The following is a 21,044-nucleotide window of genomic DNA, read 5'->3' on the forward strand; positions in this document are numbered from 1 at the left end:
CGGCTCCCGCCTGCCCGCTTCCCTCCCTCCAAAATTCCTCCACGCGCCTCCTCCGGTCGGTGAGGACGAAGCGGGCCGAGGTTTTATCCGCGACCCCGTCGTGGAGCTCGCGCCGTCGCATTCGGCCTTTTAAAAGGCCGGGGTCCCAGTAACGCCGCGGATCCTAATCTGGGCCAGGCAGCGAGGATCAAAGCGAGGTGGCCGCCTTTATTTTGAAACGTTGGGGCCGAGCTCAAATTGATGACATACCACCACCTCGCCCTCCAGCTCCAGCTCCAGCTCCAGCTCCGTATCTTTTTCCCAGACAGGCTCCACGTGTCTCCAGCGCAGGCAATTACTCGTCCGCCCTCCTCACTTTTCATCTCTCGTTTCATCTCCCCCTCCCCTGGAAGACGCGACTCGCTGGGATTCCTTTGCCTAAGTGCAGGTAGCAGGACTGACACGGGAGCTGGAGGCGGCGTGCGATCGGTGGGGAGACGGGCGAGAGGGCGGCCGCTCTGCAGAGCTCAGGCCGCAGAGCGCTTGCTTTTTTCCACCGGGCCTCGCTTCACTGCTGCTATTTCCAGGACTCGAGTCTGGCGTGTTTCTGAAGACGCAAAGCATCATATTAGTGGTATATTGTCAAGGATCCCAAAGGGCTCATTAAGCATCACCAAGATATGATTGTTGGGACTGTGCCTCTATTTTTGTTACTTAGTTCGCTGGGATTTGGACGTAGATCTCAACATAACATTTTACTGTGAGGATGAGAAAACAAGTGAGTTAAAACAATGAGAAAAGCAGTTCTACTAAAAATAAAGAGGCTCTGACGTTGGCATCATGTGACCCTGCTCAAGGTACGGAAGGTAAATGACCGGGAGCTCGGTGCCAATGAAGAACCTCTTTGTTTTGTGTTGCAGATGTGGCAGAGCCATTTTTAGCCTCTCTCCCACACTTTCTTTCGCTCGCTCCCTCTCTGCGCTACTTTATGGGTGGTGTAGCACAATGCAGGAAGTGTCTAGGCCACAACACCGCAGCGCTCCGACTGCACGGCAGCCTTAATTAAAAGCCTTTTCTGTCGTCTTCTAATCTGGAATAGCTGACCGGACCGGGCCCCCGGCGTCCCACCGGAACCACCGGGAGCGAGTTGGAGGAGGTGGGCCGCCGGTGCGCTCGCACCGTTGGCAGAAGGAGTCAGGTGGAGAGGGTCCACATGTGCCTCCGTGCGCAGCTGAACAAACAGGTCAAGTAGCTGTGAAGCATCTGAGAAGCCGCTACGACGTGGCTGAGATGCTGCGCGGACACCTCGACCAGGCCCGAGACTCCACCCGCCCCCGGCTCACGTCCTCCATGCAGATTTAACACCAAAACACCCCACACCTGCTCTGACAGACACACAGAGCCGTCAGCAAACCTGCTTTGTCCTTAGACTCATTATTTTCAGTCTTGCTTTTCAATCTTACCACTAATTTAGTGCCACATGCTAAGAGAAACCAGTGGTAATCACTTCCAAAGGGGCAGAGTTGATTAGAATTCCTTTAGATCATACTTAGGAAAACAACAATAATTTTCATGCATATTTCCAAGTATTTTATGAAACACATTAAGCCAAATGCTGTTTGGCTCAGTGCTCTGATCATCGTAATGGTGTGTGCAGCTACACAGAGGTGAGAGAAGACTGGCTCAGACGGTTCTCCTGCTACAGTGGCTCGTCCCCATGAAGGCAGCTGCTTTTAACCCCGCGTGTGTCAGTGTGGACGTCAGACACCCGGGGCCGGGAGCGCGGAGGCGGCGAGGGAGGCGGGCCAGCGTGAGCGCGGCAGTGATTCACTGCCACAGCGCCGCTTGGCATGTGAGGACAGCGAGCCAGACACTGCCTTTGATCTTTATTTGCTCCACCGTCTGTTTTGCATTTAAGAGCCTTGCTGAGCGCGAGGCCTTGGGTACACCTTGAATGGCTCAGGGTCCACTTTTAAATTTTTTTTTTTTTTTTTATAAGAACCAGGATCCGTTTTCAAAGCCGAGGGGACATGGGACACAGAGGAATGATGCTGCAAGGGGGAGCTTCTGTGCTGGGTCTCTGGGCAGCACGCAGGTCTGATACAACACATAATGGGCTAAAGAAGAATGTTGCAAGTGTGGGTGAGGGGCAAGGTAGCATGCGTCTCTTTTTTTGGATGGACGCTCGAGATCGGCCAAGGGTCAGGAGGCTGCGGAACAAAAACAAACACCCTGGGCACCGCCTCCGCTGCTCCTCGCGAGCCGTCAGAAACACTTTGCATGTGGCTGGTGTCAAAATGCTGTGACATGTTACACCTGAGGGGCAAAGCAGCTGGATATCGTCCATATGTTGTCTTCTCCTGTATCCGCGCATGCCGCACTCGCAAAACAGCTCCCCTCTCTTCAAACAGGGAATATATTTATCTTCTTACGCATCTCTATTGCAAATTCCTCTCAGACACTACAGTGGCCACGGTCCAGAGCAAGCAGCTGTACAAACCGAGCCCCAGAGACTGATACAATTGATATAAATAACCGCTCCCCAGTCACAGACGAGACGGACTTGAATATTTTCTCTCTTGTATTGGAGCGCGTGAGCATTCTCGCAAGTGATTCGACAGATTTTTTTCCTTCCTCTCCAGCTTGTAATTTATGTCCAGACTATACATTTCTGGCAGTGCACAATTAGGATTATGATATTTAAATAGGAGCGTATGTCTGTGGTGAGTGCCCAGCTGAGAGCATATGCCTCAGACAGACTTCAGACGAACACACAACTGTAGCAACGTAGATTTTATTATACTTTTTGTGGAGAGCTGTGTGCATAATACCCTTTTTGTAGCTTACATTGTTTTATATTAGTTGCATTTTCAAGTACAGGAATAAACAACAAGCTCTGTTATAGTTTTGGACATTGGATTTCTGAACAGTAACCGAGTGAAGAAGCAAAAATAATGATTTTACATAAGAATTAACCTGGAGCACTCATTTCAACTGCAGCATCAACAGCACCATTTGATGGGCTTAATTCATAAATTAGTATTTAGCAAGAAAATACATCTCTATTTGATTATATAAATATAAATTACAACTTCTAAATGATGACTAACAGTCAGGTTTGGTGGTGCGGTCAGATGCTGCGACCTGAGCACTATATCTATGTATACATGTGTAACAGGAAGTTGATTCTTTACATGCAATAATAATGTACCTGCATTATAAAACAAAGCAAAGCATTTTATGGCTAATGGTTATGTGTCATGTATTCAGCTATGCTGCTTATTATGCTACATACAGTATGATGGAGGACGAACAACTATACTGTGTGTGTATGAGAATGTGGAAGTTGGTCTGTACCTGGTAATCACCATCAACTTTCACAGTTGTGAATGATTGATTCATGATGAGGGGCAACCCACCAAGTACATTCTGACATCTTTTTGAAACTACCGTACTTTAAGAAAATAGCATCTTGCCTTTAAAATTCATAAAATAATCAAACATTTAAATATCTCTTCAGCAATACAAGCCAATTCCAATGCCCACCCTGTTGTCCCAAAGCTTATGTACAAAAAGGAAGAATGCCACAAAAATGAAAATATGGCAAGGCATCGGTGCATCAAGTCTAATTCAGGTGGTGCTGGAGAACTTGGATAGGTTGTCATAGAGAACATGCTGGAGGCAAACTGTGGCAAAGGGAAGTGTTCTAAGTGCACTAGGAACAAGCCAGCACCCTCCCCACCTGTTAAACAGCGATAGCATCACAAAGCTCAAAGGGGCAGGTTGGGGTGGTGTGTGTGTCTGTGTGTGTGTGTTTGTGCGTTGGTGGAAGGGTTTGTATACGAGTATTGCTCCAAGAGGGTAAATGCAGCTCACTCTGCTACACTCATAAGTCGACAGACACCTCCTTCGATGGCCAAAGACTGTCCGGGGACGGTCCCAGGTGGTAATCTGGATATGTGCGTCTGCAGCAAGAGATGACACAAACGCACGCATTAATAGAGGAGAGACATAACAAGCGGAGCTACCTGGAAAAATACGATTATGGATGAGCTGCTGATCTCCTGGCTTCCTTTAAAATGTCTGAGCTTGGAACAAATGCTGGAAGATAAAGGTTGCAACAGTATAATTCAGCCTTAACACATAAAAACAAGAATAGGAGCCAAACACAATGAACAATGTGCAGCATGTCTCTGAACAGTTAAAACATTTAGAGTGATCTACACAATATGCATATTGTAATGCAATAGACACAGCGCTACTGCTTTTGCTTGATGAGGTTTAACCCATGAGTATTTCTACAGGGTGAAGGTACGCTGAGAGGGAACAGAGAGCTAGTGTTCTGTGTTTGAGCAGAGACGAGGAGCAGGAGGGGGGACGGGGCAAACACAGCTGTGAAGGCTGGAGTGATACTTCCACTAGGGGATCAAAGGTGACCGGCTCTCCGGCTGTCGCCCTCCTTCCTTTCTCTCTCCCCACAGAAGTGAACACCGGCCTCAGCCTGAGGGGAAGAGTCCATTCTCCTGTTGACCAGAGCACTGAATGGCTCTGACATCACCTCTGTGGTCATTCACCTCCACTGGAGCGCTTTTTGTGTAGGCAGGAACTATGGGCCCGGGCAGCCTGTGGGCATCTGTCACTACAATGAGACAACAGCCAGACAAGGCCAAGCACACATGGCAGCATTCTCAGGAACCATTACGCCCATAGAACCTCTCTCTGGGTTCATCTGCTCCCCTTCATCTTCTAAAGATGAGGTGAAAGCTGTTTAAGTGAAGGTCCATAGCTCAGTCATAATCAACTAATGGTGACATACTAAATGCTTCCCTTTTGGTGTTTTGGTCTTTGCAGTGCTCTTTTTAATTCCTACCACATTGAATACGCAGCTGAAAATACACTACTGGGCACAATTAGCTGCTAGTTGTAGGACTTCACATGATGCGTGACACTGACACCAATGTGCCCTGAAGCTCACCCTCGCACGGAACCAGGCACCATGTTAAGACTGATGGAAAGGACAACATGAGTGACCAGAGTTATAGGCTTACTAAACCAAACAAATGACTAACTACACCCCCACGAGGCTAATACCACTGGATGCCATGCACGAGACATTAAGCTAGTTGATACCTCTTCAATTACATAGATATATCTTCACAGATTTCAATGAGTAAGTATATAATAACTGAGAGCTAGGCGATCATGAAGAAACTCATGTTGGCTTGCGATCCAGTGCCCCACAAAACCACATGACGAGACTATGGTGGATTCTAAGCAAAATGGGAAAAACACAGTTCCATTGTGTGCGTCAGAGAGAAACAACACTCTTCTGTGATATGAATGTGTTTAGGAGCTGGAGAAGCCACACATTAACACACCAGCGAGGGCCAAAACATAAATGTAGCTCATGACTCTGACAGTGTTGTTGTGTTGTGGTTTTCACGTTTTCTTTGTAAAGTACAATACAAAAAACACATCATATGCTATTTATTCTCCATGTGAGAAAGATAATAAAAACAAAATGTTCAACAATAAAACAATTATTGCATAATATAAAAAGCAGACAATAACCAGAAAGACTGCACTGAGCGCCATTTAGTTCTCCTCCAACCTCAAAGCTTTGTAGTGGTAATGGTGTCCAGGAGGAGGCAAGTGGGCCAAGGTGGTGGGACTGGAGCGCTACCACTTTGCTCTTTCATCCATCCCATCATGACAAACAATGAAACACTGGTCTAAATGTTTCAGACGTTCTGTGAGTGATCTGTTCATGAAGCATGTGAGACATAAATATTCTCATCTGCCACATCCAGTGCTACAGGTGTGCGGTTATAACACAAACAGGTGCCTGCCACGTCTCGGAATTCTACATACACTCACATTAAAGAGCCAAAAGGTGATGGGGAGAAACATAGATTTTACACAGTACAATCCAGCCTGACCTCTGTCCTAAATACACCAGCTACTATGCATCAGCCCTTTCATGTTCTTATCACAAACCAGCAGTGGAAGATGGACCCTGACTGGTTGGAAACGCCCAGTGGGATGCTAATAGGAATGGAAGGAATGTCTGTAGAATAGCAGCTGAGACTGTAGATGCATCGAGCCTTATGCTTTTAGAGATTCAGTCCACTCGGTGCACAGAAAATGCGCTTAAATACAAATCTATTATTCAAACAGTAACAGGAAGACCGGCCCTTCCTGTGTTGTATTAACAAGTACTTGTCACAACAAAGAAATCTTCATTGATGGATGCAAGGCACTGCCATTCTTTGCTGCAGCTTGATCAGCAGCCGTACCTGTCTCACGTTAGTTTATTTCCACATAATCTGCACGGCTCGCTCATTAAGTCTTTCCTTCTGTTTCTGTGTGTTGACATTTACAATCAAGGCCATGAGGATACAGGTGCTACCTCCTGGACCTCCAAGGCATACGATACTCTACTTTCTAAAGTTTACAGACAGCAGATTCTGTGACTGGAGTCTGGATAAATTAAGGTCCCACTTTCAGGCTTTTTGAACTTCACCAGATTGGAGAGAAAACAGATGCTCTCCTATGGAATCCCGTCAATGGAAGGTATGTTGGCAGTGAGCTGGGGCCAGCGACGGGCAAAAACATTGTTTTGCATCTGGTCTGAAGGCCAGAAGGACAGCTTCTCTGGTGTGCAGATGGAAGGAGCCAAAGAGGCTCAAAGCATTTGGGGCCTCAGGACCACAACTCAGCTGCCCACAACAGTAACACCTTTGATGGAGCAGCTGTTATCCTTGCACTTTCCACTATCAGTGTCACCAATGGCCCCTCGGGAGGATGTCGATATCTTTCCCCAGGAGATCCAGGATCCACTACTCTCAGGTGATATTCATAGATCTACATGCACTCATTCACTCAACACATGAATTGCATCAACAGCACTGTACATGCATGTGTTGAAGAAATAAAGATGGGAGAATAAATCTCCACAGTGCACAGACACGGGCACAAGGTTTCACAATATGTGCTCTATTCACAGAATACTACTCTCTAAAAATGCAAGGTAAATGTCTTATAAACTAAATAGTATGTATTATGTACTGTAATGTAGAAAAATAAAAAATAAGGGCAATGCTTGGTGACTGAAAATGACTCTAAACTGTGAACTATGTTCTGCTTATCTCCGAACGTTGGCACTCGGGTGAAAGGACATTTTGTATGCTCACATTTCACCACGGAGCATGTCTGACAAATATGCTGATTGATATTGATATCCCCAGTGATGCATGACTTTCCATACACTATCTTACTTTAGGAAAAAATTAGAACCAGAGAGGGGTAGTGACAGGAATGACAGACCAAGAGAGAGGAGACGATGGGCAAGGGAGGCAAAATGAAGGAAAAGCACTTTGAAATCAGACTCAGGCTTGAACAGTGGTACGCTCTGCTCACATGACATCTGAAAAACAAATCAGCCTAATCTCAGTTAACAGTTTGAAGGCCACAGCATCAAACCCCGCTGGTAAAGAAGCCACACTGACAGATCACAAATCACACAATTGGTGTATTTTAAAGTGTTATGCTAATAAATCTGAATAAGTACTAGTCCCTGAGGGCGCTGATGTAGGCATTTAGTCTTCACAAAACAATAAATATAACTTATTGTCCCTTAATTCAAAAGGTCACCAGAAGACTACTGTACAAACCAAGCACAGGTCGTGCAGAGGCATAAGTCTTGCTTTCAGCCTCAGGGACCTCTGGTTTAGCTTAGATGCACATTCAAGCTACATAAAAACTTTCAGTCTTTGTAGAGAAGAAAGGGAAATCAGTAAGGGTTTGTATACCTACATGTTGCTTCTAAAGAGAAGCTGAAACTACTCTGATATATCTGGTCCTGATGAAAAATAAGTTCAAATGACTCTCTTTCGTTTGATTTGCTTGTTCCATCAGCAGATGGAACAAGCAACAACAAAATAAACATACAAAATAAAAGACAGATGAATAAAGAACTACTAATCTAAATAGTTGCAATCAAATTATGAACATGTCATATACAATTTAGTGATGAGGCTAAAAGAGGTAGATACATTTTCATTAATTGAGAAGCTCACCTTTGCTTTGCTATCTTGGGCGGACATGTAGCCAACACACATGCTCTCTGTGGTGTGGCTCCATAGGAACTCCACTGTGAAAACGCACAGATAAAAACACTCATTGAATCAAACAGAGTACAGAGCAGAACATGCCATGTTAGTAAACTAAAAAAGTTCAGCCTTGTAAAACGAACACAAAAACCAACAAGCTTGTCATCTGCCTGCAGAAAATATTTGGCGGATGAGTCAGTGCACTAAACTTCAGTAAACCCTGAGCATGCCCATTATTATGGAAATGAATGAGTTGCGGTTGTGATATAACTACAGAGGAAGGTGGAAGCAACTGGATTGCAATCACAGCACCATAGGATGTGGTTGGTATTCTGTTTACAGTGCAGTCAACAGTAACCTGAGGTAGTCCACACCATACGCAAGGACTATGGTCCATAAACAACATCAGACTGGGACTGTGCATGACTCAATGGGGCTTTGAACCATTTTACTGTTCAAGCTGACAGAACATAATATAATTATCACTTCACTTGGCATTTGCCATTATGTTTAGTTTGAAATAAAGATGTTATGCACTGCAACACCGCAAAGGAATGTAATCTGCTTTGAAATAAACATGTCCAGTGGTCTTGACAAGCATGATAATATTAACAAGTCCACAAGGCAACAACAGAAAACACTTATTGTTGGCCTGAGCCTGGGATCACAGCAGGAGGAACTGTCAGTAGCCCCAGCTGCTTGTCTGTAGATCAGCATTTGATTGCTGTCGGGTAGCGCCTGTGCAGGTTAAAACACAGCGAGGCGGTCTGGGTTTTAACCACAGCTCCCCCTCCATCAAATATCTGACGAGGCAAGTATTAAACAGTATGCAATTACAAGCATCTTACCGAGTATACCCTGAATATTTTGAGCCTCCACACATCTGCAGCACCTCAGGACAATGACTCCACCCAAAACACAGTCTTCACTGGCCAGAAAGGGTGAGCCTGAAAACACAAAACGCTGAAGATAAAAAACGTATCTATGTTGTCAATAAGACCACATCTTCATACTACTTTTTCGATCAAATTCCTTTTTGGTTAAAGTATTAAATTATACAAATAGAACTTTATTTTAGTGCATACGTTTTAGCACAAACCTCTGCAAGAATATAAATAATATTAGTAGGTTGTGCAATTTACTTCTCCACACCGTGTGCTATACTGTAAATATAAGTGTACATCCAGCTACATAATTCTCCAACTTTAGGATAAACAAAAATGCATTGCATGGAAGGAGACCATTAAATGATCCCCAGCTAACCATGAAAAGAGGCAAACCTGATTTAAACACAATGAAAAGAACAGAGGTTTTGGTTTGGAGAGGAAGAGATCATTCTTTGAAACTTCTCAACAAAAAAACAACCAATGGTGCGTCTGCATGCCATTGCTTCATTGTTGCATTTCATTTTTGGTTCCAATGTGTAATGTTCCTTTCACTCTATAAAACACTTAGTTCAGTGCAGTCTGGAAAACGTTCATACAAAATCCTGGGATTTGTCCTAAAAAAACATGTTTTCTCTTCCTATAATATCTATCTGCAGGCTAAAAACAATGAAGCAGAAGCAGGTAAATTATTGTATATTATATATATTTTTTTAATGATCTTACCACCAACAACAGTATGTAAATGAATGATGAATGGCAATAAACTATACTTGAGTATGATATGATTATGTGTTGGTGTGTGTGTGTGTGTGTGTGTGTGTGTGTGTGTGTGTGTGTGTGTGTGTGTGTGTGTGTGTGTGGCAGGTGGGTTGACAATGTTAGTTAGTGTATTGTTATTATAGAATGAAAGTGAAAAGTTGCATGAACAGCCTCGCGATGACAGGATTTATGGAGCTTTGTTGAACTCCATGTGCATCTTGAAGAAAACAACAGAAAAATTAACATGGAATTGAGTTTATCCAGCCTGAACAAATGTGTTGGAGTCACAGATGTCCATGACAAAGCCAAACTGGGAGGAACTTCTAAAGGAGGCCAGAGAAAGGCAAAACCACCACGCTTCCACATGTTCTTTCTTCCGTTGCTGTCTGCTCTGAGCTTTCCCAGTGGTCACTCACTGGCGCAGCAAACATAGTTAACAAGACTTTATACAACTGACCACTTCTGAGAATTTTGAAGAAAAAAAATTACATCCTTACATGAGCTCTCAACACAACAATTATGTTTTCCAAAATTATCTGGGGCCGACAGCCATGATGTGTAGAACACATAAAGGCTGTTTAAACAGTGAAAATGATCTATGAATCACAAGTTGTCCTTTCAAATTTTATTATTTGCTAATTTTCCCAGTTGTTAGCTCACTCCTTAAATTATGCAACATCTGTTTGTTGGTTCTATTTGTTCCACACAAAACTGTCTTTCTGACAAACATGTTTCTGTCTGACAATTTTGAATAGAATGGGAAAAAGTAAGAGTGGGCTACGTGTGGGTGACTCACTGATGAACTTGTTTTGCATAGCCTCCAGCAGTGCTTGGTGGGCATCCTCAGACTGCATAGCAGCAGAACAGTCCCGTGCCAGCATGGTGCGAATCAGATGCTCTCCACAGCCTGAGCAAAGATACACAAACACAGCCCGACCTTTGACGTTAACGGTATTAATTATTCATCAGAACTGCACAAGGTCTGAGAAACTTTGAGAGTTGGAATAGACGTAGTCCAAACTACATATGGACAAGAATCAAATGTGCATTTGAAAAACTTAAAACAAGTAACATAGCTGTGCATGGCAATCAGATTGTGATGTTTGAATGAATTACACTTGGAGAGATCAGTATGTACTGGTACTTCCTGATTAACATTTGCCATAAAATCCATCATGATACAAACCTTTTCCAGTGCATGTGGTATTACGTTTAAGGTTTTAACACCACAGTTCATACAAAACGTTCTCCACTACTCATTTTATTGTTGACTCTAATTAAAATGCACTATTTCAGGCAAAGTTGACAGCCCCTGTGGACTACAGCTGCCTTGCACGAGGGCACATTGACAGTTTTCCATAGCCACGTTTCCAGCTCGTTTAGGTACTTGAGACACCAACCACCCATTATTATTTCCACTTCTGTAAACTCTTTGCTCTAACACCAAAACACCAACAATGTTATTCATTTAAATTAATGGGAATAAGAAGAGGTTATTTTATTAGACCTCTGATTAACAATGACAGGGCAAACGTAAAACCACTGTATTATGACCTTTCTTGCTACAGGAAAAAAAGAAACGGGTTTTAGTGCCAAGTGACTCCAATTAGCACCTGAATCAATTATGCTGTATTGGTTCCTCTGCAACGTCTAGGGAGAGAAACAAAGCTTTTAGTGAAGCATTAAAACAAACCAGAAACCATAAAAGTCATGGGCAGCCTCTCGTGTGTGAAAAAATAGCAGGTGTGCTTTTTGACATCTTGCATAACATGCTGCATACTGCTTAAAGAACACGCATTAAAACAAACACACTGTTGTTGCTAAGAACATTACTGTTATATATCTCATATGTTCACTTTGGCCATGTACAGAAGAAAAGGCCAGAAATCTACAAGCAGAAGAAAAAAGGAAAACATCTGGCAAAAGCTCCTGTGAAAACCCATAAAGGCTAAAGAATATGGCCTTGTTGTTTCTGTAAACACAAATGAAGGCCCATAAAATATCAGGTAACTACAACAATACTGAATGCGCGCCGGTAACTGCGGAGACCAGATGCCTGGAGCTATTCAACGTTTCAGTTTTTTTTATTAATGAGAGCAGAATGTCAGATTGGCCAGGTACTGCGCCTTTAGTGCTGTTTACCGTAAACTGCTCGGTCCCAGGGGAACAGCACAAACACAGTTCAAGTAGCAACTTAACAAACTGAGACACAGTACGTGATGAGAGCCAAACGTGGCTACAGTAAACAGCAAAGTTCGTGAGCTGCTCGCTCGCTGGCCAAACAAAGCCATCAAAAGCCATATAAAACAAAGCGCCATATGAGCCCCACATTACAAAACAGACGCGAATGGAGGCGGCGGGAGGGTGACTGGGTTAACAACGTGGTCATGAGGTGAAGGGAATACAGATTGACATATAGGGTGAGGATCATACTCCTCATGTCAGAGTGAAAATGATTGTTTTTCTGTTTCTTTTGATGGGAATGCCTTTCATGTTAGGAAATTAAAAACAGGTGTTGCACTGGAACACACATTACGCTCTGCATACCCATAAGGAAAGATTTTTTTTAAGTAACATCAAAGGCAAAGCCACAATATAGAAAGACAGGATGAGGTGAAAATTCATAAAGAGCAAATGTTTTATCTACAGAGATGAATAGTAGAACACTACATCACTAAGACAGTGTCCTCCTACTGCTTAACATAACAAATAAGATCCGCTGAAAGCCACCAGACTAATTATCACCCTGAACCGAGATGCAGGCACCTATTTAGAGCATGATTTACCAAAAAACGATAACAGTGAACAAAAAAAAAAAATATTTCAAGCTACTTTGTTGCAGGGGGTTGCATTTTTAAGACCTTCTAGATGGTGGTTATGGTTAAAGTTAAAAGTCCTAAGGGTGGTTTATAACAAATAATATAATGCTACTGATTGATGGATGATTTCTTTTGTTGGGCTAATCTGAATGTCTCAGCCACTGCTGGGAATCTGATACTCAGGCATGCTTTAGCAGTGCTAAATGCTGGCTATAATAGTGGTGCAAGCGCTGTATTTATGACTCAAGTCTCAGCCTGTCTGATCAAATCAGTTCGTCTGAAATGAGATGCATTACATTACAAATCCACATCAAAAGGATTTATTGTTCCCCAGAAGCCCCCTTCGCAGTTTGAAGGAGTGGGCTGATGTACTGTTGCCTCTCTACCTTACATTTGAATCCACAGGGCTCATAACAGGCAAATATACATTTATAGTTTGCCTACAGTCAGCCTTATAAAACTTGAGGCTCTTTGAAAATCTCTGAAAAGAATAGGGCTCAGTCCAAAAAGAACTTAATTGTACTGTGTGGTGGTTCAAGGCCTCAGGTACATGTGAACCCTCTGGCGTTTCTCCATTCTCGCCATCACCTTTACGCCGTTCATTCTCAACCCAGAAGACTAATGGAAAAGATGAGTTGCAACTGGCTGCAATAAAAGTAGGCGGGGAATGTACAGTACATTGCTTTATATTCCAGACCACACATATACTGTTAAAACTCCATTTGTCCCCCACACACAGGCACACACACATTTTCTTACTTCAGAGCTTCAGAGCTTTAAAAACCTTCACAGTGATGTTCTGTCACACAAAAATGCTTTCTTTAATCTGTGTGAGTTTGGAATCCCCTTATCTGACAGCATCCTGTCATCACTCATAATTTTTTAGTTTCAAATGTTACTGTAATTGTTGACACTCATTTCAAAAACAAGACAGGTTACTGGAAATAATAGGTCTTGTGGTATTAATACTAAAATCTTATCTGCTTCAGACTTGCTGGAAATGTAAAGTCACTACTTTAATAATGTTTCTGCGAAGCCAGTTTAAATCATAAAACTTGTTGTTTTGCCAAGTCTGCATGTCAACATCTTACGCATAGTTAAGTTATCATTTTTCAGTTACAGTACTGAAAAAAACATACAGCTAATCCAGTGTCCTAATTTATTGCTCTTTAGAACCTCAAAGATAGGATTTCAAATAAAAAAAGGCCAGAGCAGATCAGAGAGGTCCTATTTTTAAATCATTTTCAAGCTTTGGCAGATGTCAGGCTTTAAACCTTGATGACAACTATTAACCACAATAAAAACACAATGTTAACAGCAGTAACCTACTTCCTGCCACCCACCCTATAGAGGCCGACACTGCAGACACATCAGAAAGAAGGACAGGGGGGGGACAAGTACTAAGCGACAGCTGACAGCTATAAATCATTACCATGGCACAATGTGTCAGATGCGTGAGTTGATTTAAAGGCTGTCCACAAATAAAGCTAGAGACCGTGCAGAAGATGTAAGTTAATTCCTCAGTAGGCATGCAGTGGACTTAATACACAGGATTTGTTGGTATTGTAATTGCTAAAGATGTTTTTTAATAACAGCAAATGTATCATCTTTTTGGGTTTCACCGTATGCACAAGTGTGCATATGCATTGTGTGTGTCCCATGTCTAATATTGGTGGAAATTCAAAGTGATTTGCAATGCATTGGTCATGTAACCTGACTGAGATGAGAATCACCGCAGGAACAGTCATCCAAAAGCATTGCAGAGTTTCTGTATGTTTCACTCACTGAAGCTAAAGACGACACCTACATCAGATATGTTCACATCAAGTCTCAAACAAGTGTAGAATGTTACTGCTGTATACCTGAGGTACTCACTGCTGTAGCGTAAGGGTTCATATTACAAGCATTCTGAGCCCAGCAGCCACATCCATAGTGAGCAGCCTGCAAAAAAACAAAGTAAGAGTAAATGTAAATGAGTTACGCTGTCACATAACTTGCACAGAACTTCAAGTTGTGTTGTAACATTATACGCTTTAATGAAGTTAATTAAATTTGGCAGTAAATTTGACTGATTCCTTCATTTCGTTTAGTCCAAGTTGTTAAATGACTATTTTTTCCCCACGTTAGGCTGGAACTAACTGGAATTATTTGATGTGAATTTGTCACTTCCTGTACAGGCCTCAAATTTAAAGAGCATTCCATACTTACAACTACCTCAACTACCCTGTAGCTCACTATTAAAAAGTGCTAATGTGGTCAAAGCAGTAAATCTTACTGATTATCCTTTTGGTTCAGTTTATACTTTAAGCAGATGAAAAAAACAGGACATAAGGATTAACATCATTTTTCCATGATATGTTTCCTATCTGCATTAAAAAGCAAATTGTGGCACTATTAATTACACCAAGTAGCAGTGCCAGATTATCATGGCAAAAAAAGATCAATGGAGGGGTTCAGAGAGTCATGTGGCTTTATTTGCTAGCAGCTGTACTCTTGTAATCCATAGCTGCTGTCTTTCAGCAATCTTTCTCCAGCTGCATTGATGAGCTACATGTTTTTGACACTAATGGGTAATAAAAATTGCACATTATCAACTGTGTTGTTGTTAATTCTAATGCAAGAAAATGCCTGTTAACATGTCTAGTACACTATTTTCCACAGTAGCTGCCTCAGAATAATTAATTTATTCAATCTGTTCACACTGTAAAATGTGAACTTCGTTCTCATTAATATATTTTCTTTTTTATCATTTTAGCACAGTTTAAGTTTCCACATATTCATTAGGAAAACATGCTGGATGTGTAATTGTTCAGCAAACAGTCACTAACTATATCTGCTGGATGGTGTTGTGCAAGCAGCGTACTATCGCTGCTACATGAAAATTCCAGCTGTTCCACTGAAAATGACTGCATTCAGGAAATAGGTAAGAATGCATCAAAATGTGGGCTATAAAAAGCAAAACAATAATCTGGAAAGAAAAGTTTACACGACTCTAAAATAATGACTTAATAATGACAATGAGCGCATATTAAATATTGCAGTCCTCATAAAGAAGAAGCATGTGTGACTACCTGTCCAACTCTGCCGGGATGTTTCATAGCCAGGCCTCCACTGGACACTGCTGCAGCTACATTCCCTTCCAGATCGACCACGACCGCTCCCACTGTGTCGAGGCACCCTGAATCCTACATTATGTCAGAGAGATGAAAGCGACATGCACTTAAGTCAAGACAGAAGATAAAGCCAATTATTTATATCCTAAAGCAAATACATGTTTTTAAATGTTTACAGAAGTAACAATGAGCTGCCTACGTTTGTGACTCATTCTTCTGTCCTATATATTACATCTAAAATGTGCATTTGTGATTTCATTGAGCTGCTTTGTCCCCTGATTGTACTTTGCTTTGTAATTGAGATGTTTGTGAACATTGGTGACTCCAACTGCATGACAGACAATTGTACAGGGTATAGTAACTGTGGTAAAATGACACTACAACGACATATGAAGCCCCACTCCAAACAGAAAATGCCTATCTTCATTTAACCCTGGTGTCTAGACTGGAAGATTCTCATCTGCCACATGCTCTTCTAAATGAGCAATATCTTGAGGCACTTAAGGCCCAAAAGAACCAGCTTTTCAAAGCACAACTAAATCATTGTTGTCATGCTTCATCAGTGTCCTTAAATGAAACAACCACAGTAAAACATGTCTGTAAAACGTAAGGGAATCTCTGAAGATAACACTTTATCTACACGCAAGTTTTATTTTGACAAGAGGAAAGTTAGGTTTTAATTTTAAAATTAGATCATATTATAACAGGCATTTTTCTAAAAACTAAGCTAAAAACTTAGCTAACAATTGCAAAACTGAAATTTAGGGATAAGGATGATTGCCAAATGCTGTAAATTCTATCAAACAAAATTCAAAATATATCTATTGTAAGTATCAAAGTTTGAATATGACTTATATCTGGGTAAAATAAAGGAATGAATCTTCAAAGCCTTGGGTGCTGTGTATGCATGTAATAGACAAATTAAAGACGCCAATTCAATTCACAATTTAGAGCCTTGACGCCTCTACTAGTTATTTAAAAAAATGTAAGTCAATGGTTTACTAAATTTTGCAGCAAGACAGAAAATATTCAGTGCATCTAGACCACTCAGATTATCTGTTTATAGTGAAAGTTATTTGAAGGTTCTTCCTTCTAGACCGACAGATCACATTTAAGGATATCTCATTCTCTTGACATGTTTATCATTTGGGTTAGGTCGAACAATGACCAAATAAAATATTGAGACTGTTTATACTTGATACTTTTTAAAGCTACTCACATTTTCAGCTGAGAGTCGTATTTTCTTTGTCTGATTGTGACCTGTGTTCATTTTCTCTGCTACTTCCATCTTACGCTTGTTCCTCTTGTATGCAGATAAACTGAACTCTGTGTGATAAAATAGTTGATCAAAGTTTTAAATTGGCCCTGCGGTTAGAAAAAATTAATATCTACTGTAAAAAATACAGACTAAAACCTACTGGTGGTCATTTTCTCAGAAGGGCATGGTGGTATTCCGTGGCTAATTGCCCACTCATTTGCACCTCGGCCCACCAAAAAGCTGAAAAAAGGAAAACTATTAAAAGTGGATCCAGTGACATAAATATGACATGAATCAATAAATATGATAATCACCAGGGTGGTATTCTGCCAGCTGAGAGTTTTCCTTTTTGTGCTTCACTCAGTAGGCAATTTGCAACCAAGACTGGATTCTTAATACCTGAGGGAAAATTAAAATGAACACAGGGTGATACATGCTTATAGATGATTCCAGTTTGGATAAATCAATATAAAAAAAATGATTGAATTTAAAGAAGAGTGGTGTCACCACAAGCAGACAAATGGCTCGATTGTTATACCATTTATCTGTTTTTTTTCTGCCACCACAACTTATAGAAATTAGCTCAACAAATATATCAACAAGTGTCCTAACTCACCACTAATAGCACCAACAGCACCAAATTGCAGGGACTTCCCATCCATGATGCTCGCATCACATTCAATTTCCCCAGACAAATTAAGGTTGGAGCCCAAGCCAGCATTTGTAAAAGGAGAATCCTGAGAACAATTAAAAACATGCAGAGACAAGAAAAAAAACAATTTTCGTGGTGAGCCATATTGTCAGTGTCAATAAGATGAAGTTATTTAATTCATTTATAAACAGTTTCACCAAAGACAAAAGGAACATTCTTTCTCGTTGTCATTACCCTTATGTAATTGCATTTTTGAGTCGATACAGAGTTAATGTGCACTCTAATTATATGTTTTTGTAACACTTATGCTGTCAACCTGCCGGGGTGCAGATATTGCACAATATATGTTTTCTCTAATTTATCTTTTTGCAGCTGTAGAGAGATCATCAGAGTCATTGTTCTTGAATCCAACTTTGCCTTGAGGAAAATCTCTTACCTCATCTAACAGGATGTGCGTCCATGAATCAGGGGCCAGAGAAAAGTAAAGCCATTTTGGATAAATACATGCACATGTCAAATTAGGTTTCTCATCCTTCAAGAAAGTTCTTGTGTTTTTTTCCCCCCATCTAGTCCTCAGATAATTAAGTTTGATTTTAAAATGTGGATCATATTCAACTCACCTCGAGTTCAACCAGTGCGGCAGCCACTGCTTCCACTGCAAGTGCCCCAGCTTTGAGACGGTCCACAGCCTGGAAAGTACAGACAATGAATCATGACAATCGTGATGAAAGTTTAACCGCTTTGCAGCTAAAACCCCAGACACGACCATTGCTCATTTTGGGATTATATGGTACTTTCATTACCTGCAATTATTGAAATCGGTTACATAATTATGTAATAAGATATGGACAATTAGAAAATTCTCAGTCTCATCCAAAACTAAGACCAGGAGATAAAAGTAGAATGGAAAAGCACATAAGGATGCTATATTAAAATCGTTCTCTTGTCTATGGGTGTGTGTTCTGCCATAGCCTAGTCTTTGAAATACGCATATTAAACCATTAATAGTTTATTACACACTAAGATGTTATACCATGATACATAAATTACGATTTAAAGTAAATAAAAGAGGGACTGGGCACCCTTCCACTAAGATTTCTATTGTACACTAGGGGCTGTGGCAGCACCAGTTTTACATGTATAAAAAAATAGGCATGGAAGAAAGTATTAATTAAAGTATATAAAGGAACATTCTTCAGAAAGAACCTGTTTAAAGTGCCAAAGAACAAAGACATCCTTTCCAAAAGCAAAATGAGTCTAATAGAGCCAAATGAAAATTGGATTGACTTCAAACCAGGATCCTTAAACTATTTGAGAGGTACAGCCAGAAACACAGATTGTAGTCTCACTGAAAATATATGGAATGACAGCTCTTCACAGATGCTCACCATGCGAACTGAGCAAATTTGAGAAATTCTGTTGTTATTCATGCAAAATACAAAATGTAGTATGAACTGTAATAGACTGAGGGAGAAGATTTTTTGTGGGTTTTCAAGATGGTTTTAAGCATATCTGACAACAAATTTCTGACAGATGAGCTTTTTCCCAGAAGTGAGTCTGAAAATTTGTTTATGCACTACAACCAGATGAGGTTACGTAATATATTTTTGCCCTAGCATAGCATATTGATTAGATAGATAGATAGATAGATAGATAGATAGATAGATAGATAGATAGATAGATAGATAGATAGATAGATAGATAGATAGATAGATAGATAGATAGATAGATAGATAGATAGATAGACAGACAGACAGACAGACAGACAGACAGATAGATACTTTTGTAATTTCATACTTTTTGACAGGTTTTATAGTACTGAAAGGGTCCTTCGATACTGTATATCACCTACTGTTAAATATTTAGCAACATTTCTATTTCTTACATTTTTGTAATACGTGGAAATAATAGTACGTTTTTTTCAAGATTTGTTTCGCCTTGTATATTGAAGTTAACAATAACTTAGGCAAATGCACACAATTAAAAAAACCTGCATGGATGCCATCAAAGAGATACTGCTGCTGACTCAGCTACAGTACTAGGGGCATCTTGTGCAGTTGAAACAGATGAAAAGTAAACTTACTCGCTGGCAGGCTCTTTTGCACACATGCTTGTACTCCTTGGCCTTTGATTCGGAATGGTATCCTGCTCCTGAAACCACAAAAAAGAAAGGTTAGGCTTGAAAATTGTCACTACAAAGAAGACTGGTCATAAAGAGAGCTGAAGTCATGACTGGCTACTCTGTGCATGCACTACAACAGCTTACTTATTAGAATGTGCTGCTTACCATTACTTACTATCTTACCTGCATGTACCAAAACAAATCCTCCAACCCCTTTCAGCCCTTGATTCCTATTTAGATCCTCCTTCTTGGACCATGAGTTTCCCAGGGGCGAGGAGCGCTGCTGGTCTTCAGCAGAATTCACTAGACTTTCCATAACCCCTGCATAACTTGACAAGCCTATCATGACCTATCAGATAGCAGCAAGAAAATCATGACATTCATGACACACCTGTGACAAAAGAAGAAAGCATATTACTAGTCATGGCAGCAAACTACTGACTGTAACGTTCCCTGGATACTAGACATCACAATTAACTGGCTTAATGTAATGTACGTATGTAATGTATGATTCACTAATACATTCATGATGCTGATGCACAGGAATTACAATAACAAGAGAAATTTCACCCTTGTCTTTAAGAGAACGTAGCATTACATTTTCAACTTTTTAAACAATATGTGAGCTTAATGTGCAGCTGCACGTTTATGATGTCAAACAGTCGCCTTAAGACTTGTGTCATAATTAATAAATTGTTTGAAGTTAAACCCAACTGCTCATGTTTTCGTTAGCTTCGTGGCTAACAGCTTGCTAACATGCCAGGGGAGAAAAAAGAAACTCACAATTTCCACTCCACTCCCATCAGCCACACAACCCTCCGTTAACCGCGGCGTTGCCTGGCATATGTTTAATGCACATGGGCAGTAAACGGACTCGTAAATCTAACTAAGACAAACTTTGCGGTGACACGCTCTTCCTCTTCCGAGCTAGTTAGCCACGGCGAACACAAGCACTTCCTGGTTCAGATACACGTTGCTAAGGAAGCGCGTGCAGTGCGCGCGGATGAAACGCGCCTCGCCTGGTGGAAAGGAAGAGAGCCGCAGGACAAGCGGTAATACATACAGCCATAAATAAGAAATAATCCTGGTTTTACATAAAACCTTAGCATTTATCCTGTCTTATTTTATTCATACTGGTTCAAATGTTGCTTAGAAAACTGTTCTGTACATTTTTTTGTAATATGTAAATATATTTTCATATCTTCAGGACAAGATAGTTTTATTGATTTTGAAGCTCAGGGTCCAACAACACCTTATAAAATAGATCATAAATGTAAGACACAAATAAAATACAGTATCTGTTATACCTAAAGTAAAAATGTCCTATTACTAAAATCAGATACT

General features: G+C 41.0%; 1 protein-coding gene across 3 annotated transcripts; it reads right to left on the bottom strand.

Annotated features, from left to right (window-relative positions):
- Positions 1-3,714: 3,714 nt before the first annotated feature.
- On the bottom strand, positions 3,715-20,690 carry tasp1 (taspase, threonine aspartase, 1). 3 transcript variants are annotated; one of them, XM_029175390.3, is made up of 14 exons: positions 20,484-20,686; positions 19,884-20,049; positions 19,662-19,729; positions 18,199-18,267; positions 17,543-17,663; positions 17,241-17,325; positions 17,087-17,166; positions 16,888-16,994; positions 15,627-15,740; positions 14,418-14,496; positions 10,533-10,643; positions 8,939-9,037; positions 8,058-8,131; positions 3,715-3,944 (listed from the first exon to the last, which is right to left on the bottom strand). In XM_029175390.3, exons 2-14 carry the CDS (start codon positions 20,044-20,046, stop codon positions 3,852-3,854), a joined length of 1,263 nt encoding a protein of 420 aa, XP_029031223.1. In that variant the 5' UTR covers positions 20,047-20,049; positions 20,484-20,686; the 3' UTR covers positions 3,715-3,851. The 3 variants fall into 3 exon arrangements, with proteins under 3 accessions (XP_029031223.1, XP_029031221.1, XP_029031224.1); XM_029175388.3 differs by having other exon boundaries at positions 19,884-20,091; positions 20,484-20,685; XM_029175391.3 differs by lacking the exons at positions 3,715-3,944; positions 8,058-8,131 and adding an exon at positions 8,139-8,828 and having other exon boundaries at positions 19,884-20,091; positions 20,484-20,690.
- Positions 20,691-21,044: the final 354 nt, after the last annotated feature.

Source organism: Betta splendens, chromosome 15, assembly GCF_900634795.4.
Source record: "Betta splendens chromosome 15, fBetSpl5.4, whole genome shotgun sequence".
Lineage (NCBI taxonomy): Eukaryota > Metazoa > Chordata > Actinopteri > Anabantiformes > Osphronemidae > Betta > Betta splendens.